The 15121-nt window shown below is 54.8% G+C and overlaps 2 protein-coding genes across 7 annotated transcripts; one reads left to right on the top strand and one right to left on the bottom strand.

The window, feature by feature from the left end:
* Positions 1-636: 636 nt before the first annotated feature.
* Positions 637-9458, bottom strand: ABHD14A (abhydrolase domain containing 14A). Of its 4 annotated transcripts, none has more exons than XM_033209362.1 (5): positions 9162-9458; positions 4078-4289; positions 3788-3903; positions 1207-1442; positions 637-999 (listed from the first exon to the last, which is right to left on the bottom strand). In XM_033209362.1, exons 1-5 carry the CDS (start codon positions 9213-9215, stop codon positions 817-819), a joined length of 801 nt encoding a protein of 266 aa, XP_033065253.1. In that variant the 5' UTR covers positions 9216-9458; the 3' UTR covers positions 637-816. The 4 variants fall into 4 exon arrangements, with proteins under 4 accessions (XP_033065253.1, XP_033065264.1, XP_033065244.1 ...); XM_033209373.1 differs by having other exon boundaries at positions 9241-9454; XM_033209353.1 differs by lacking the exon at positions 9162-9458 and adding an exon at positions 7857-8325.
* Positions 8431-14567, top strand: ABHD14B (abhydrolase domain containing 14B). Of its 3 annotated transcripts, XM_033209393.1 has the most exons (5): positions 8992-9102; positions 11182-11228; positions 11376-11613; positions 12897-13138; positions 13469-14567. In XM_033209393.1, exons 2-5 carry the CDS (start codon positions 11220-11222, stop codon positions 13646-13648), a joined length of 669 nt encoding a protein of 222 aa, XP_033065284.1. In that variant the 5' UTR covers positions 8992-9102; positions 11182-11219; the 3' UTR covers positions 13649-14567. The 3 variants fall into 3 exon arrangements, with proteins under 3 accessions (XP_033065274.1, XP_033065295.1, XP_033065284.1); XM_033209383.1 differs by lacking the exon at positions 11182-11228 and having other exon boundaries at positions 8431-9102; XM_033209404.1 differs by having other exon boundaries at positions 8431-9102; positions 11182-11613.
* The last annotated feature ends 554 nt before the right edge of the window (positions 14568-15121 follow it).

Raw genomic sequence — 15121 nt, 5'->3', positions numbered from 1 at the left:
ACTACAAGCTCCACCTCCCGGGTTACGCCATTCTCCTGCCTCAGCCTCCTGAGTAGCTGGGACTACAGGTGCCCGCCACTACGCCCAGCTAGTTTTTTGTATTTTTTTTTAGTAGAGACGGGGTTTCACCATGTTAGCCAGGATGGTCTCGATCTCCTGACCTCGTGTTCCGCCCGTCTCGGCCTCCCAAAGTGCTGGGATTACAGGCTTGAGCCACTGCGCCCGGCCAATGCTGGCTAATTCTTAAATCGCATTCCCCACACCCTCTAGGTTCCTGACTCCCTCAGCTTGGCTGTCCGGACCCTGGATTTCCCACGAATCCCAGTGGTCATGCAGCAGCAGTAATACACCCCGCCTCCCACCAGCAATTCCCCAGCCTTATGTGGCTGAGTACTCAGTTATCCAGACTCATTCAGTCCTGTAACCACCCTCCAACCTAGGCATTGCCATCATACCCGTTTTACAGATGAGGAAACTCAGGCACAGAGTGGTGAGGCCAGGCACTTAGGAAGTGGCGCACTCTTAGCCTTCGCAGACTGTTGGAGCATCCCCTCCAGCTCCCAGGCCCAAAGTAGTCCCAGACTTGCCTCCCACTCCCGTCTCTCCCACAGCACACCAGGAAATGGAACCTGTCACTTCTCAGGCAGGACAAATATGCTTTTTTATTGTGTCTGTGAGATGAAATGAGAAGTCCTGGCTGGGTCTGACCCTCTGGCCTCTGGCCTCCAATCCCAGAGGTTGTCTCCCTGGTCAGGGGAGGGTGGTGGTCCAGACTGTCCAAGCTCAGGCCAGGTCGGGACCTGGGAGTGGGTTAATTCAAGGCAGATGGTCAAGGAAGGCAAGCAGGACAAGGTGGAAGTCTTGCGGCTTGTGGAGGTAGCAGGCATGGCCCGCATTGCGTAGCTTCACCACAGAGTGGTTGGGCAGGTGGAGGAGCTGCCGCAGTGACTCTCGAGCCAGGATGTGGTCCAGCTCTCCATACAGGATAAGGGTTGGAGTCTGCAGGGCAAGGCAGGGGGCTGTGATCTTGGGGCCTGATGAGTTTCTGACCCCCAAGCCACTTCCTAGGAAGCCCTCCCCAACACCATCCAACTCTTCCTTCCAAGATCAGGGATAAGGCCATGTCCTGCCAAGTAAGACTTGAGTCTTGAACCCCCCCAAGCCAGAGACAGGGTGCCAGGGCCTTTGAGATCCTTCTCCCAATACCTTCACAGCCCAGAATTGTTCCTGGGTGTAGTTCTGGGTGGAGGTGGGTGCAATGGGCACGAATCCATGTAGCTGGTGGTGGCCTCGCATCAGGAAGGGCAGGGCATAGTGGCCACTCAGCGAGGGGCTCACCAACACGGCATTCTGTACCTCCAGGTCCTGCAGCGTCCGCTCCAGCAATGCTGCCCGCCCTGCCTCTGTGCTTGCCTCCTTTGAAGGTGCCGAGTTCCCAAAACCTAGGAACAGCAGCAGGTACCAGCTGAGGGGCAATGGGAAAGGGCACAAGACTTCCTGCCCACCACAGTGGGGGAAAAGTTGGGGACCAGTGGCACTGGCACACACTACCTAAAACTCCCAGAAGCTATTTTTTGGCAATGTAATATGCCTGTTAGAAAAGCATATCTTGGCTGGGTATGGTGGCTCACGCCTGTAATCCCAGCACTTTGGGAGGCCGAGGTAGGCGGATCCCCTGAGGTCAGGAGTTCGAGACCAGCCTGGTGAACATGGAGAAACTCTGTCTCTACTAAAAAAAAAAACACAAAAATTAGCTGAGCATGGTGGCAGGCGCCTGAAATCCCAGCTTCTTGAGGCTGAGGCAGAAGGATTGCTGGAGCCCAGGAGGCGGAGGTTGCGGTAAGCCAAGATGGTGCCACTGCACTGCAGCTTGGGTGACAGAGTGAGACTCTGTCTCAGAAAAAAAAAAAAAAGGAAAAAGAAAAGCATATCTTTCATTCATCTAATATTAGCAAAATGAAAAAGATTGAAATAACACCCAGTGTTGGGGGAGACATGGGGAAATGTGCACTTTCATACATGACAGATGAGAAGATAAATCCATACAGTGTTTTTGGAGGATGATATAGTAGTTATCTAAATTTAAAAGTGCACGGCCTGGCGGCTGGGCGTGGTGGCTCATGCCAGTAATCCCAGCATTTTAGGAGGCCAAGGCGGGTGGATCATGAGGTCAGGAGTTTGAGACCAGCCTGATCAACATGGTGAAACCCTGTCTCTACTAAAAATACAAAAATTAGCTGGGCGTGGTGGTACGCGCATGTAATTCCAACTACTTGGAAGGCTGAGGTAGGAGAATCACTTGAACCCAGGAGGTGGAGGTTGCAGTGAGCCAAGTATGAGCCACTGCGCTCCAGCCAGGGAGACAGAGCGAGACTCCGTCTAAAAAAAAAAAAAAAAACCATGTCCTTTGGCCCATCAATTGTCCTCAGTAGCTACCCTAGAGAAATTATTGCTTACATGTTCAAAGAAGCATGTCCAAGGATGCTTTAGCTACTACATTGCTTGAGCATTCCGCCAGTAGAGAAATGGCTGGATAAAGCCTGTCCATCCCTTCTGTGGGACACACTGCAGGGTTAACAACAGAGAGGGAGGTTTGCAGGGACCGGCATAATCTTTGAGACATGATGTAGGGAGAGAAAACCAAGCTGCAGATGGATGTGCTAAGCAGGCAAGACACCAATCATGTTTACAGCCCTCACCAGACAATTCTCTATATTGTCTGCATCTTTATGTGTGGGAATGCCCAGAAGAGGGTGTGGCATCCCCTAAACTTCTTAGAGAGGGAGAGAAATGTGGCACCGGTCTCTGAGAGCTTCGCTATTTTTTAGTTTTTTTTTATCCTCTATGATTCAATGACATTTTTTAATTTTTTTAATGACAAGGATGATAGCATAAATCATTTGTGTACTTAAAAACACAAAACCTATATAGTTTGTCATAGAAAGTACACTGCTTGGCCGGGCACAGTGGCTCACGCCTGTAATCCCAGCACTTTGGGAGGCTGAGGTGGGCAAATCACCTGAGGTCGGGAGTTCAAGACCAGCTTGGCCAGCATGGTGAAACCCTATCTCCACTAAAAATAGAAAAATTAGCCGGGTGTGGTGGCAGGCACCTGTAATCCCAGCTACTTGGGAAGCTAAGGCAGGAGAATCGCTTGAACCTAGGAGGCGGAAGTTGCAGTGAGCTGAGATTGCGCCATTGTACTCTAGCCTGGGTGAAAAAGCGAGACTCTGTCTCAAAAAATATATATAAATAAAATAAAAAAAGAAAGTACTCTTCTTTTTTTTTTTTTTTTTTTTTTGAGACGGAGTCTTGCTCTGCCACCCAGGCTGGAGTGCAGTGGCCGGCTCTCAGCTCACTGCAAGCTCCGCCTCCCGGGTTCACGCCATTCTCCTGTCTCAGCCTCCCGAGTAGCTGGGACTACAGGCGCCCGCCTCGTCGCCCGGCTAGTTTTTTGTATTTTTTAGTAGAGACGGGGTTTCACCGTATTAGCCAGGATGGTCTCGATCTCCTGACCTCGTGATCCGCCCGTCTCGGCCTCCCAAAGTGCTGGGATTACAGGCTTGAGCCACCGCGCCCAGCCGAAAGTACTCTTCTTGTGAAGAGTTTTTATTTGCTCCGTGACCTAGAATTCACACTAGTTTTCGTGGTAGAAAATGAAAACACAGACTTTTTTCATGGTGCCTCCTCATGTTGTGACCTGCCACTGCTTGTCCAGACACTAGGGTCCAGTTGCCCCCCAGCCACACCTTAGGGCTTCCCTAGACAAACGTGTGGGGCTGCTCACCTGGAAGGTCAAGGGCCACGGCCCGGTAGCCCCTCTGTGACAGTAGCTGCAGTGTGCCCAGCTGCTCCCACGTGTGAGAGTTAAAGGCCTTTCCATGAAGCAGCACCACCTCCACCCTGCAGGCACATGGGAATGTGTATCCTGGGGACCTGGTGTAGCCAGCCTTTCTTTATTCCTAGGCTTCTCCCATTGCCCTCCCAGGCCCTGAGCACCCTGAGTATAATGGAGGTCACACACAGGGACTCCCCTTGGGCCTAGTCCCTCCACTAGACCCTTGGGGCAGCACCTACCTGTGTGCCCGGTTGAGTGGGAGCACCTCGCGGTAAAAGATGGGGGAGTTGCCAGGAGTAAGACCAGCCAGGACAGTGACATTGGGGTCTCCCCAGAGCCAGGAATTCTGCTCTGGGGGGCCTGGCAGCCCCACATACAGTAGGAAGATGAGCAGCAGACCCAGGCCCAGCAGGGCTACCTGGGACCGGCTCATGGAGGTCTGTACCACAGTCTGGAGGAGGAGAGGAGAGGGAAAAGAGGCTGGGACCGAGCCCCTACAAGGACCCCTGGATCCTATCCCAAAAACCCACCCAGAGTCCCCAGCAGAGGAAGAGCTGTAGCCCTTGCCCTTTCCCTTGCTATGGGCAAAGTTCTGGGGGTTCATGCTCAACTACTCCACATGCCAGGGCAAATGCTCAGATACCTCAGTGTGAGGAGGTGCATCTGAGGTGTCCTCTGGCACACAGCATGGCTCAGTGACTGCCACCATCATGGGATCAACTGAAACCACTTCTGTTCATTAAGCGCTTATGACAGCAGGCCCTGAGTGTGGCACTTTATATACAACGTTCTTTTCCACCAAGAACGCTGGGGAGCAGATGTGATTACAGGTCTCTTACAGGTGAGGAAATGGAGGCTCAGAGAGGTACATTCTCTTGCCCAAAGTGCCAAGTAGCAAGTGGGGGAATTGGGGTTTGAACCTAGGAATGGGCTTCTAACTAACTACCAGGCCACACTTGGGTTTGCCAAGGAGGAACCCGTGGAGCTGGGAGGTGATGGATGAACTGGAGCCTTGCAGGTGGAAAAAGCGGTGAGGGCCATCAAAGGAGAAAGACTGCGTGCAAAGGGACCTCCCACTTAAGGGCATGTTTGGAAATGGTTCTTTTAATCTTGCTGCATTTAATACGGCTAAAATCAGAATGCGTTTTACAATCGCATTATAACTAACGGTCTAACCCAGCTGTTATGAAGAGGCTCACAGTGAACGTCTGTAATAGAGGAAAATGCTGAGGAGTGAGGGGCTGCAGGGCCAGGGAGGAGCATGGTACACCCAGAAATGAAAAACACAGCGTAGAGGTTGGAGAGATGAATGCTACTCCCCATCCCATACACAGACAGCTTCTGGCCAAATGACCTGTTTTGGGGACTCCTCCAGTCTGGGGTCTCTGCCACCCCAGAGGACAGCCCTTAGGACCCAGGACTCAAATTGGGCAGGCCTTTGAGACTGCCACTTCCTGGCCTCCTGTCTTCAGTTTGTCAGTAAAATGGGATAACCTCGTGGCTGCCCTCCTAAGCTTCCTGTGAGATTTAGATAATACCGTGGACTGGATCAGGGCTGTTCCTGCCATTTCTTGGGCCTAGGATGAGCACGCCTGCTTCCTTCCCGGAGTCCAGCAAACATATCTTTATTTATTGTTATGTTTCTGAGACGGAGTCTTGCTCTGTCCCCCAGGCTAGACTGCAGTGGCACAATCTCGGCTCACTGCAACCTCCGTCTCCCGGGTTCAAGCGATTCTCCTGCCTCAGCCTCCCGAATAGCTGGGATTACAGGCGCTCACCACCGCGCCTGGCTAAGTTTTCTATTTTTTAGTAGAGACGGGGTTTCACCATGTTGTTCAGGCTGTTCTCAAACTCCTGACCTCGTGATCCACCCGCCTCGGCCTCCCAGAGTGCTGAGATTACAGGTGTGTGCCACTGCGCCCGGCCAGCACATCTTTGTTGAGTGCCAATTGGGCGTCTGCCCGAGCTAGGAGCCGGGCCCGTCTTGGGTCCTATTCATCCTTCTGGGATGTTTTAGGAATGTTTCCTGAGCCTGCATCCCCAGGCTTCAGGGTGGGGGAGTTTGTGGGCCACAGCAGCAGCCTTTCTGCTGTTTCTGGAAAACCAGGACCTAGTGGAGGAAGACCGCATTCCTCTTTTCTTCGAGACCACGAACAACCTCAGACGCACGTCTCTAACAGGGCGTTAGCCCAGGTTTCCACCGGGCGCGAGGGACCTTTCCTTGTAGTCCACTCGGGGCGCCCCCGCGCCTCTCCAAGTAGGGAAGGGCGGGGCTTAGGCTGTTGCCTTGGCAACCCAGGGTGCTCGCAGTACTAGGCAATTGTGGCGGACCTGCAGCCGGCCGCCTGGGGGGATATGCGAGGGGCAGGGTAAACTGTGCCCGCGTTAGGTCACTGGAATATGCGTTGACAATAAAACACAGGTGCACACAAGCACAAATACAAATCTTGCCCCCACACGCTTTTCTTTTGCACAAGCTATTCCCTGCATGTACATGCTGCCTCCTTGCACACACACTGGCCCGTGTGCAATCAATCTCTTCCATTTAGTAATGGTATTCTCTAAATCACGCACGCAGTCAGGCATCAGGAAGCCAGAGAGACTGATGGAGGTACACGCTTTCAAAACCACAGGCTGATCCTCAGAAATACTCAAGCACGGTCATACACACAACCGTAAAACTATACACTCACACAAGAAAGGCACATGCATAGGAAAGCAGACACACACACACAAACCCTCAGAAATGCACACACGCAGAGAGGTAGACATATACCCTTAAAATCACACGCACACGGCCGGGCGCGGTGGCTCAAGCCTGTAATCCCAGCACTTTGGGAGGCCGAGACGGGTGGATCACGAGGTCAGGAGATCAAGACCATACTGGCTAACACGGTGAAACCCCGTCTCTACTAAAAAATACAAAAAGCTAGCCGGGCGAGGTGGTGGGCGCCTGTAGTCCCAGCTACTCGGGAGGCTGAGGCAGGAGAATGGCGTAAACCCGGGAGGCGAAGGTTCCAGTGAGCTGAGATCCGGCCACTGCACTCCAGCCTGGGCGACAGAGCGAGACTCCGTCTCAAAAAAAAAAAAAGGCCGGGCGCGGTGGCTCAAGCCTGTAATCCCAGCACTTTGGGAGGCCGAGACGGGCGGATCACGAGGTCAGGAGATCGAGACCATCGTGGCTAACACTGTGAAACCCCGTCTCTACTAAAAAATACAAAAAGCTAGCCGGGCGAGGTGGTGGGCGCCTGTAGTCCCAGCTACTCGGGAGGCTGAGGCAGGAGAATGGCGTAAACCGGGAGGCGAAGGTTCCAGTGAGCTGAGATCCGGCCACTGCACTCCAGCCTGGGCGACAGAGCGAGACTCCGTCTCAAAAAAAAAAAAAAGGCCGGGCGCGGTGGCTCAAGCCTGTAATCCCAGCACTTTGGGAGGCCGAGACGGGCGGATCACGAGGTCAGGAGATCGAGACCATCGTGGCTAACACTGTGAAACCCCGTCTCTACTAAAAAATACAAAAAACTAGCCGGGCGAGGTGGCGGGCGCCTGTAGTCCCAGCTACTCGGAGGCCGAGGCAGGAGAATGGCGTGAACCCGGGAGGCGGAGCTTGCAGTGAGCTGAGAGCCGGCCACTGCACTCCAGCCTGGGCGACAGAGCGAGACTCCGTCTCAAAAAAAAAAAAAAAAAAACCAAAAAAAAAAAAATCACACGCACACAGAAATACACTAGGAAGACATAGGCTGACACAAGCAGGCAGACATCAACGAACACACTCCCCCCACCAATATAAGCGCGCAGAAACACACTGACGGACACCACGCAGACACATGAGCGTACACATACACCCAGACCCCCAAGAACACACGCAGACCCTACGTGCGCACACACAACACGCGCGCACACGCACACTGGCGGCCCTAGCGTCTGCTTCTTCCGCGGGACTCTGCCCCGGGGCAAGGGGCGGGGTAAAGATGGCCCGCCCCCGGGCCACCGGCCGGCCTCCGTACCCGGGGAGACTCACCGGGCCGAACGGGATGAGCGGGCGGGCCCCGCCCAGGCGGAACCAGCAGCCGCACAGCGCCCCGACCATGGCTGCCTCCGCAGCTCCGCGGGCCGCTCCGGCTCTAGAAGGCCAGGACCGCGGCCACCTAGGCGCGCCTGCGCACTCCGCAGCCGCGGGCCTGCAGCCCAGTTACCGAGTCGTCTGCGCGAAGGGGGTGCTGGGAGCAGAGCCCAAATGCTCTCTGGCCCTCCCCCTGCCCAGATTTTCGGAATTGTTTTTGGCTTGAAGGATGGCGGAGAGCCATGTGGCTTCTTCCCAGTGGAACATCTCCACTCTCGCTCTGTTCTCTGGCCTGTATAATGGAGTTAAGGATAAAACCCACAGCACAGGGTTGTTCTAGGTTCTTAAGGACGGGTCAAGCCTCAGAACAGTGTCCGGAGCAGAGGCCTCGTTGTGTAAATGTCAGATATTGTTATGCAGCAGCTCCAGGTCTTGGCCCAGCCACTTTCCTGACTCCTACCCACTCCACCCCAACACCTCCCCGACGCACACCCATAGTCAGAGCCTGGACCGGCCCTGGGCTCCTTCACATCTACTCATGGCGCCTGCCCTGGTTGGTGATGCGTTACCAACGTCTGGCCTGTCCCAGGCCCAAGGCTCCGCGTGGCTACCAGGCCCAGCACTGGGAGGCTGTGCAGAGCGTGGCGTTTACTCTTTATTGCTACTCTGCAGAGGTTGGCAACATATGACCCGCTCTACAGGAAGGAAACAGGTTCGGAGGCATTGGGAAAACGATCAAGGCCACTTGGTTGGACACTGGCGGAGCCTCGCACTCAAACCTGTCCCGCCTCAACTCCGTGCCAGGCCAACAACTCGCCCTGGGCAGTTCTGGCTGGGGATAAGGGGGATGGGGAGCCGGAAGAGAGCAGCAAGGATGCGATCCCGAAGGAACTTTCCTCCTCAGACTGCTCCATGTCCATGTGGGGCAGGTCGCTGAGGAGTTCGAAACCGTGCTCAGTACCGCGTTTGGGTCATGTGGGACCAAGTGGCTTGGGGAAACTGACGCAGCTGTGAGAAGAACGAGTTGAGCGGAGCCTATGGACCCTGCGAGCTTGTGACCACAAGAGGGCGCCCCGGAGCACGGCCCAGTCCCCGCCCCTGCTGGATGGGGACCGGCCTCTTCTCCCACCATTCCTCCGCCGGGGCCAATTCACCGCCAGTACGCGTCTGCTTCCAGTCTGCGCGAGTCCACACAGCTCCCCAGGTACCCGCCCTGCGCTCCTGACCCTTTCTTCTCTCCAGTCAAAACCCAACCCCACCTACCCCAAGTCTTCGTTTTTCGGATCCCTGGGTCCCCTCCTTGGGGGTTGCCACCATTCCCTCCCCGTGCTCCCTGCCACACCTAGCGAGCCAGAATCGTGGTCCGCGGAAGCAACCTGACCGCGAGGTCAACGCGTTGGGCCCCAGGTGGCAGCGCGTTGAGCACCCCACGTCCCCGGCGCGTCGCCTTTCCCACTGGGCGCTTCGGTTTCCGCCTCTAGAAAATGGGCTTTCCGGTGTGGAGGTGCGCGCCTGTGGTTCCAACTACTGGGGGTGAATGCCGGGAGAATCACTTGAGTTCAGGAAGGTCAAGGCTGCAGTGAGCCATGATTGCGCCACTGCACTCCAACGTGGGCGACAGAGCGAGACAACTTCTCTTAAAAAAAAAAAAAAGAAAATGGGCTTTTAGTCCCGGCGCGGTGGCTCACGCCTGTAATCCCGGCACTTTGGGAGGCCAAGATGGGCGGATCGCTTGAGGTCAGGAGTTCCAGACCAGCCCGGCCAACATGACGAAACCCCGTTTCTACCAAAAAATACAAAAATTAGGCCAAGTGCAGTGGCTCACGCCTGTAATCCCAGCACTTTGGGAGGCCAAGGCAGGCGGATCACGAGGTCAGGAGATCGAGACCATCCTGGCTAACACGGTGAAACCCCGTCTCTACTAAAAAAAATACAAAGAAGTAGCCGGGTGTGGTGGCAGGCTCCTGTAGTCCCAGCCAGGCGGGAGGCTGAGGCCAGAGAATGGCGTGAACCCAGGAGGCGGGGCTTGCAGTGAGCGGAGATGCGCCACTGCACTCCAGCCTGGGCGACAGAGCGATACTCCCTCTCAAAAAAAAAAAAAAAAAAAAAAAAAAAAAAAGCCGGGCGTGGCGATGAGCACCTGTAAACCCAGCTACTTGGGAGGCTGAGGCAGGAGAATTGCTTGAATCCGGAAGGTGGAGGTTGCAGTGAGCCGAGATCATGCCACTGCACTCCAGCCTGGGCAACAAGAGTGAAACTCCATCTCAAAAAAATAAATAAATAAATAAATAAATAAAATAAAATGGGCTTTTTACCCCAGTTTAGGCTCCCTCTGGCCTACATTGCCAACTCATGACCTGTAACTTAATTGAGCACTGAGCACTTCGTGCTAGGCATAGTACATGCATGGCCGTATTTAATCCTATCAACCACCTATGAGCTAGTACTACTGAATTATCCCCATTTATAGAAAAGGATAATAACAATGAGAATAAGAACAGCAGTCGTAATGGAACCCCACCACATGCTCAGTTTTTATAGCAGGCACCCCCACTGATAATTTTTCTGGGTTTTTTTTCTGTTTTTTTTTTTTTTTGAGATGGAGTTTCGCTGTTGTTGTCCAGTCTGGAGTGCAATGGCGTGTTCTCGGCTCACTGCACCTCCACCTCCTGGGTTCAAGCAATTCTACTGCCTCAGCCTCCCTAGTAGCTGAGAGTACAGGCGTGTGCCACCACAGCTGGCTAATTTTGTATTTTTAGTAGAGATGTGGTTTCTTTCTCCATATTCATCAGGCTGGTCTCGAACTCCTGACCTCAGATGATCTGCCCGCCTCGGCCTCCCAAAGTGCTAGGATTACAGGCGTGTGCCACCGCACAGGCCTAATGGCAATGACATGTGACCATCAGCTGGCTCTTTCTGTTTTTTGTTTTGAGACCGAGTCTCACTCTGTCGCCCAGGCTGGAGCACAGTGGTGCGATCTTGGCTCACTGCAACCTCTGCCTCCCGGTTTCAAGTGATTCTCCTGCCTCGGCCTCCTGAGTAGCTGGGACCACAGGCATGCACCACCACACCTGGGTTATTTTTTATTTATTTATTTTTTTAGTAGGGATGGGGTTCCACCATGCTGGCCAGGGTGCTCTCGAACTCCTGACCTCAGGTGATCCACCCGCCTTAAAGTGCTGGGATTACAGGCATGAGCCACCATGCCTGGCCGATAATTTTTCTTAAACTTTTAATTAAATTCCTAATTATTGAGGTTGGCTTTATTGTTCCCATATTTCAGATCAAGAAGCTGAGGCCCAAGGTTACACACTAAAGTGAATGGCAGAGGCAGAAATAACACCTATGTCCTCCTGACCCCAAAGCATGTTCCTAAAGTTCTGGAAGCCAACTGGAGGCTTCCTTGCTGCTCCTGTGGGACCACCACCCTGAGCAGGGTGTTCTGTGGCCCCTCATCATTGTGGCTTTCAACCACAGGCCCTTCACCAGCCAGCAGCGGCAGGCATGGCGGCAAGCGTGGAGCAGCGCGAGGGCACCATCCAGGTGCAGGGCCAGGCCCTCTTCTTCCGAGAGGCCCGGCCCAGCAGTGGGCAAGCTCACTTCTCTGTACTGCTACTGCATGGTATTCGCTTCTCCTCCGAGACCTGGCAGAACCTGGGTACACTGCACAGGCTGGCCCAGGCTGGCTACCAGGCTGTGGCCATTGACCTGCCAGGTACTTAAGGGGCAGGCTTCTGGGCAGGGGTTGGGGAGTTCTCATCAGGGACAGGGCCAGGTTCCTATAACATGTAGCCCCTCCCTACTCCAGAGGTGGGGGCGGTGGGATCTGGAGGACCCAGCCAGGCTGGGCCCTGAACTTGACAGCGTTTGGTCAAGCACACTGCAAGGGCCTCTGAGCAGTCTTGATCCAGATGTGGTCCTCACCGCCCAGCTGCTCCTCACTGTTACCTGGGCAGTGTCTCAGTGTCTCTGAGCCTCTGTTTCCTCATCTGCAGTGGGAGATAACCACACTTATGTTTGGGGCTGGCTCTAATGAGAATGGAATGAGATAATCCATGTGAGTATGTGGCTAGTACCTGACAGAGAGTAATTGGTGCTCAGCCAATTGGAAGTAAAGTATTTTGACTGAGTCATAACCATAGGCTTTTGGAAGCCCTAAGGAGTGAGATCTGAGTCTTCTGGAGCCTTGGGGGACAAGGCAGGGCCTGGTGGGTGGCCAGGCCCCCAGTTGTGATCCCACATGCAAAGCCCTGAGCTGGGTTCTAGGGAGGTGGGATCAGTGCCCAGACTGCCTGTCATAACCCAGACGGCTGGGTCCCAACCCTTGGTGCCAGGTGTGAAAGGAGCAGCATGGCTGGTCCCACCCCCTCAGGCCAGGGATGGTATGGTTTCATGGCTCAAGGGCGAGCCTCCAGCCCAGGCAGGATTGGTTCTAATGATGGGTTGGCTTGAGCTTCAGGGTGAAGGTCTGGAGCTAATCTTGTTGGTGAAGCCTGAATGACCGGAGGAGGAGCTGCAGAATCTGCCCCTCAGCTGCTGTCCTTCAGGAGCCTCTCCTGTCCCAATCCAAGGCCACGTGCCTTTCACGCAGTTAATTTTCACAACAATCTTAAATGGCAGATACTTTTGTTATCCCCCTTTAACAGATGGGGAAACTGAGCAGCTGAGAGAAGGCTGAGGGGGACCTACCCAAGGTCACATAGATAATAAATGCAGAATTGGGTTCTGGACCCAGACTTGTTGGGCTTCAGAGTCTGATTCTCTTCAGGACACTTACTGCTGGGGAGACAGGCACAGACATGGAGAGAAGTGCCTCATGCTTGGCACAGATAGGATAGAGTGAGGCTACTGTAGGCATAAACGTGGGCACACTGGGTGTTATAGGAACCTGGCCACAGAGAAACTGACCTAGGAGGGCTTCCTGGAGAGAGCGACCATCTCCCTTGTTTTGCCATTCACTGCTCTTGTCTTATCTCTTCCACACCTGAATCCCTGCAGGTCTGGGGCACTCCAAGGAAGCAGCAGCCCCTGCCCCTATTGGGGAGCTGGCCCCTGGCAGCTTCCTGGCGGCTGTGGTGGATGCCTTGGAGCTGGGACCCCCAGTTGTGATCAGCCCATCACTGAGTGGCATGTACTCCCTGCCCTTCCTCACGGCCCCTGGCTCCCAGCTACGCGGCTATGTGCCAGTGGCCCCCATCTGCACTGACAAAATCAATGCTGCCAACTATGCCAGTGTGAAGGTACCCTTGTGTGGGAAGCTGAGGTGTCCCTGCCAGGAACAAGGAAGGGTGCATCCCTGGGCCTTCCTTATTTGGGGGCTGGGTAACCAAGGGGTGTCTTCTGGGAGGAACTGACCACCCAACTCCACCATTTTGGTTTACTCAGCAGACTACTGTGCCAAGCCCTGTGCTAAACTGTGTTCTGGGACAGACACCAATATGTGCCCCCACCCACTGGGACAGCTTGTCTCTCTCCCTTATATGGGGTGGTCCCAGGGAGAGACTGAAGTGGTGGGGAGGGCTGGGGATGCTATGGCAGGTCCCTGTTGACTGCCCCATCCTTCCTCTCAGACTCCGGCTCTGATTGTATATGGAGACCAGGACCCCATGGGTCAGTCCAGCTTTGAGCACCTGAAGCAGCTGCCCAACCACAGGGTGCTGATCATGAAGGGGGCGGGGCACCCCTGTTACCTGGACAAACCAGAGGAGTGGCATACAGGGCTGCTGGACTTCCTGCAGGGGCTCCAGTGAAGCCCAGCACTGCTGCAGGGGGTGGGCTGCCTGCCTGCCCTGAGCTCTCTCTGGCGCGCTCTCTCTTCTCTCACGGGCTCTGCCTCATGCACATGCAACAGGTGCGTCTGTCTATATGTCTCTCTGGGTTCTTGTCTTTTGTGGTCTGTTTGTCTTTTCTGCCTCTTTTTCTTGCAGTGATAGGCTGAGGGGGTAAAATCAAGAGAAAAAACCCTCAGGAATCAAGGAACATAATCCGGTGGAGGGTAATCCATTACCTGAGCTTCTCCTGTTCTTCCACTTTCCTGCCTGGCTTTCACTCCTTCCTCTGCTCTGCCCAGCCTTTCCCTCCCACCCTCTCCTCCTTCTGCAAATGCCCTGAAGGCCAGCCCTTCCCCCAACACCCACTTCCCCACCCCGTTAGGCCCCAGATACATACATGCCCACATGCACACTTACATGTTTAGAACCATCCTTGTTCCTAAATATGACCCTTCGCTTGAGGGCAACTGCATAGGTACATGTAACTCTGGACTGGCAAGCACATTGTCATGTACAGCTTTGCATATACACACGTGCATACATGATCCTTCACACAAGCACTTGCACAGGTGTACTCCTAACCATGCTAACCTCACTGGCTGGGAAAGTGGGGACCCCATGGGGCCAGCCCTTGCAGGAGGCCCTTTTGCAAGGCTTAGGGTGTGGCCAGCCCTGAAAGCTACTTTGGACACAGGTTTCAGCGAGCCCCAGCTCAGAAGTGACCCCCAGAAAGGGAGGGCCACCGCTTTGCCCCCCTGCTTTTACCCTTCCTTCTGGGTGCTCTATACCTCCCGAGGTTACCAGGCCTGAGGCATCTCAGCCAAGCTTGTTTCCTGCTGTGAGGCTTTGGGGGTGGGAGCCAGAGTGGAGGTCGGTGAAATAAAGTGATGCAATTAGACCCCACTGGCTGCTGCTTCTAAAGAGCGCCGCCCCTCCCCCACCCTTGGGACCAACACTGTGAGCCCCTCCCCCACCCCGGCGGGACCAGATGGTCCCCCTGCCCTTTGTCCACCAGGCCAGATGGAGAGGAAGGGAGATTGGATTCCCCTCCCCACCCACACATACCCAGGTGCCAAGAGACTCAGCTGTGGGGGGAGGTGGAGGTCAGTGGGACCAGGCTGAGCCGATTATGGAGGAGAGGGGGAGGAATAGTTGCTCCCCCGAGGCCGGGGGGGTGCCCAGGGGACTTGAGAACAGTTCAGCGTCTCCCTCACTAGTATCCCTTCTCCAGTAAAAGACTCAACGGAGCCCGTTCCTTGCTACCCTAGCCCCAAAAGGAATTCCGGGGGTAGATTTGGGGTTATCACAGGACCGGGTGCACAGGGCCACACAGCTCTCAGGCCCCTCCTCCAGCCTGCCCTGCGCGGACGAGGGCCGGGCAGTGCAGCTGTGGGTGGCTGAGGGGAGCGGGTCTTGGTGGGCGCGAGCCCGAGCGGAGGATGGCGCGCAGCG

This window comes from Trachypithecus francoisi, unplaced genomic scaffold (assembly GCF_009764315.1).
Source record: "Trachypithecus francoisi isolate TF-2019V2 unplaced genomic scaffold, Tfra_2.0 Lachesis_group0, whole genome shotgun sequence".
In the NCBI taxonomy this organism is placed as follows: Eukaryota; Metazoa; Chordata; class Mammalia; order Primates; family Cercopithecidae; genus Trachypithecus; species Trachypithecus francoisi.
This window is presented reverse-complemented; position numbering and strand designations above follow the sequence as displayed.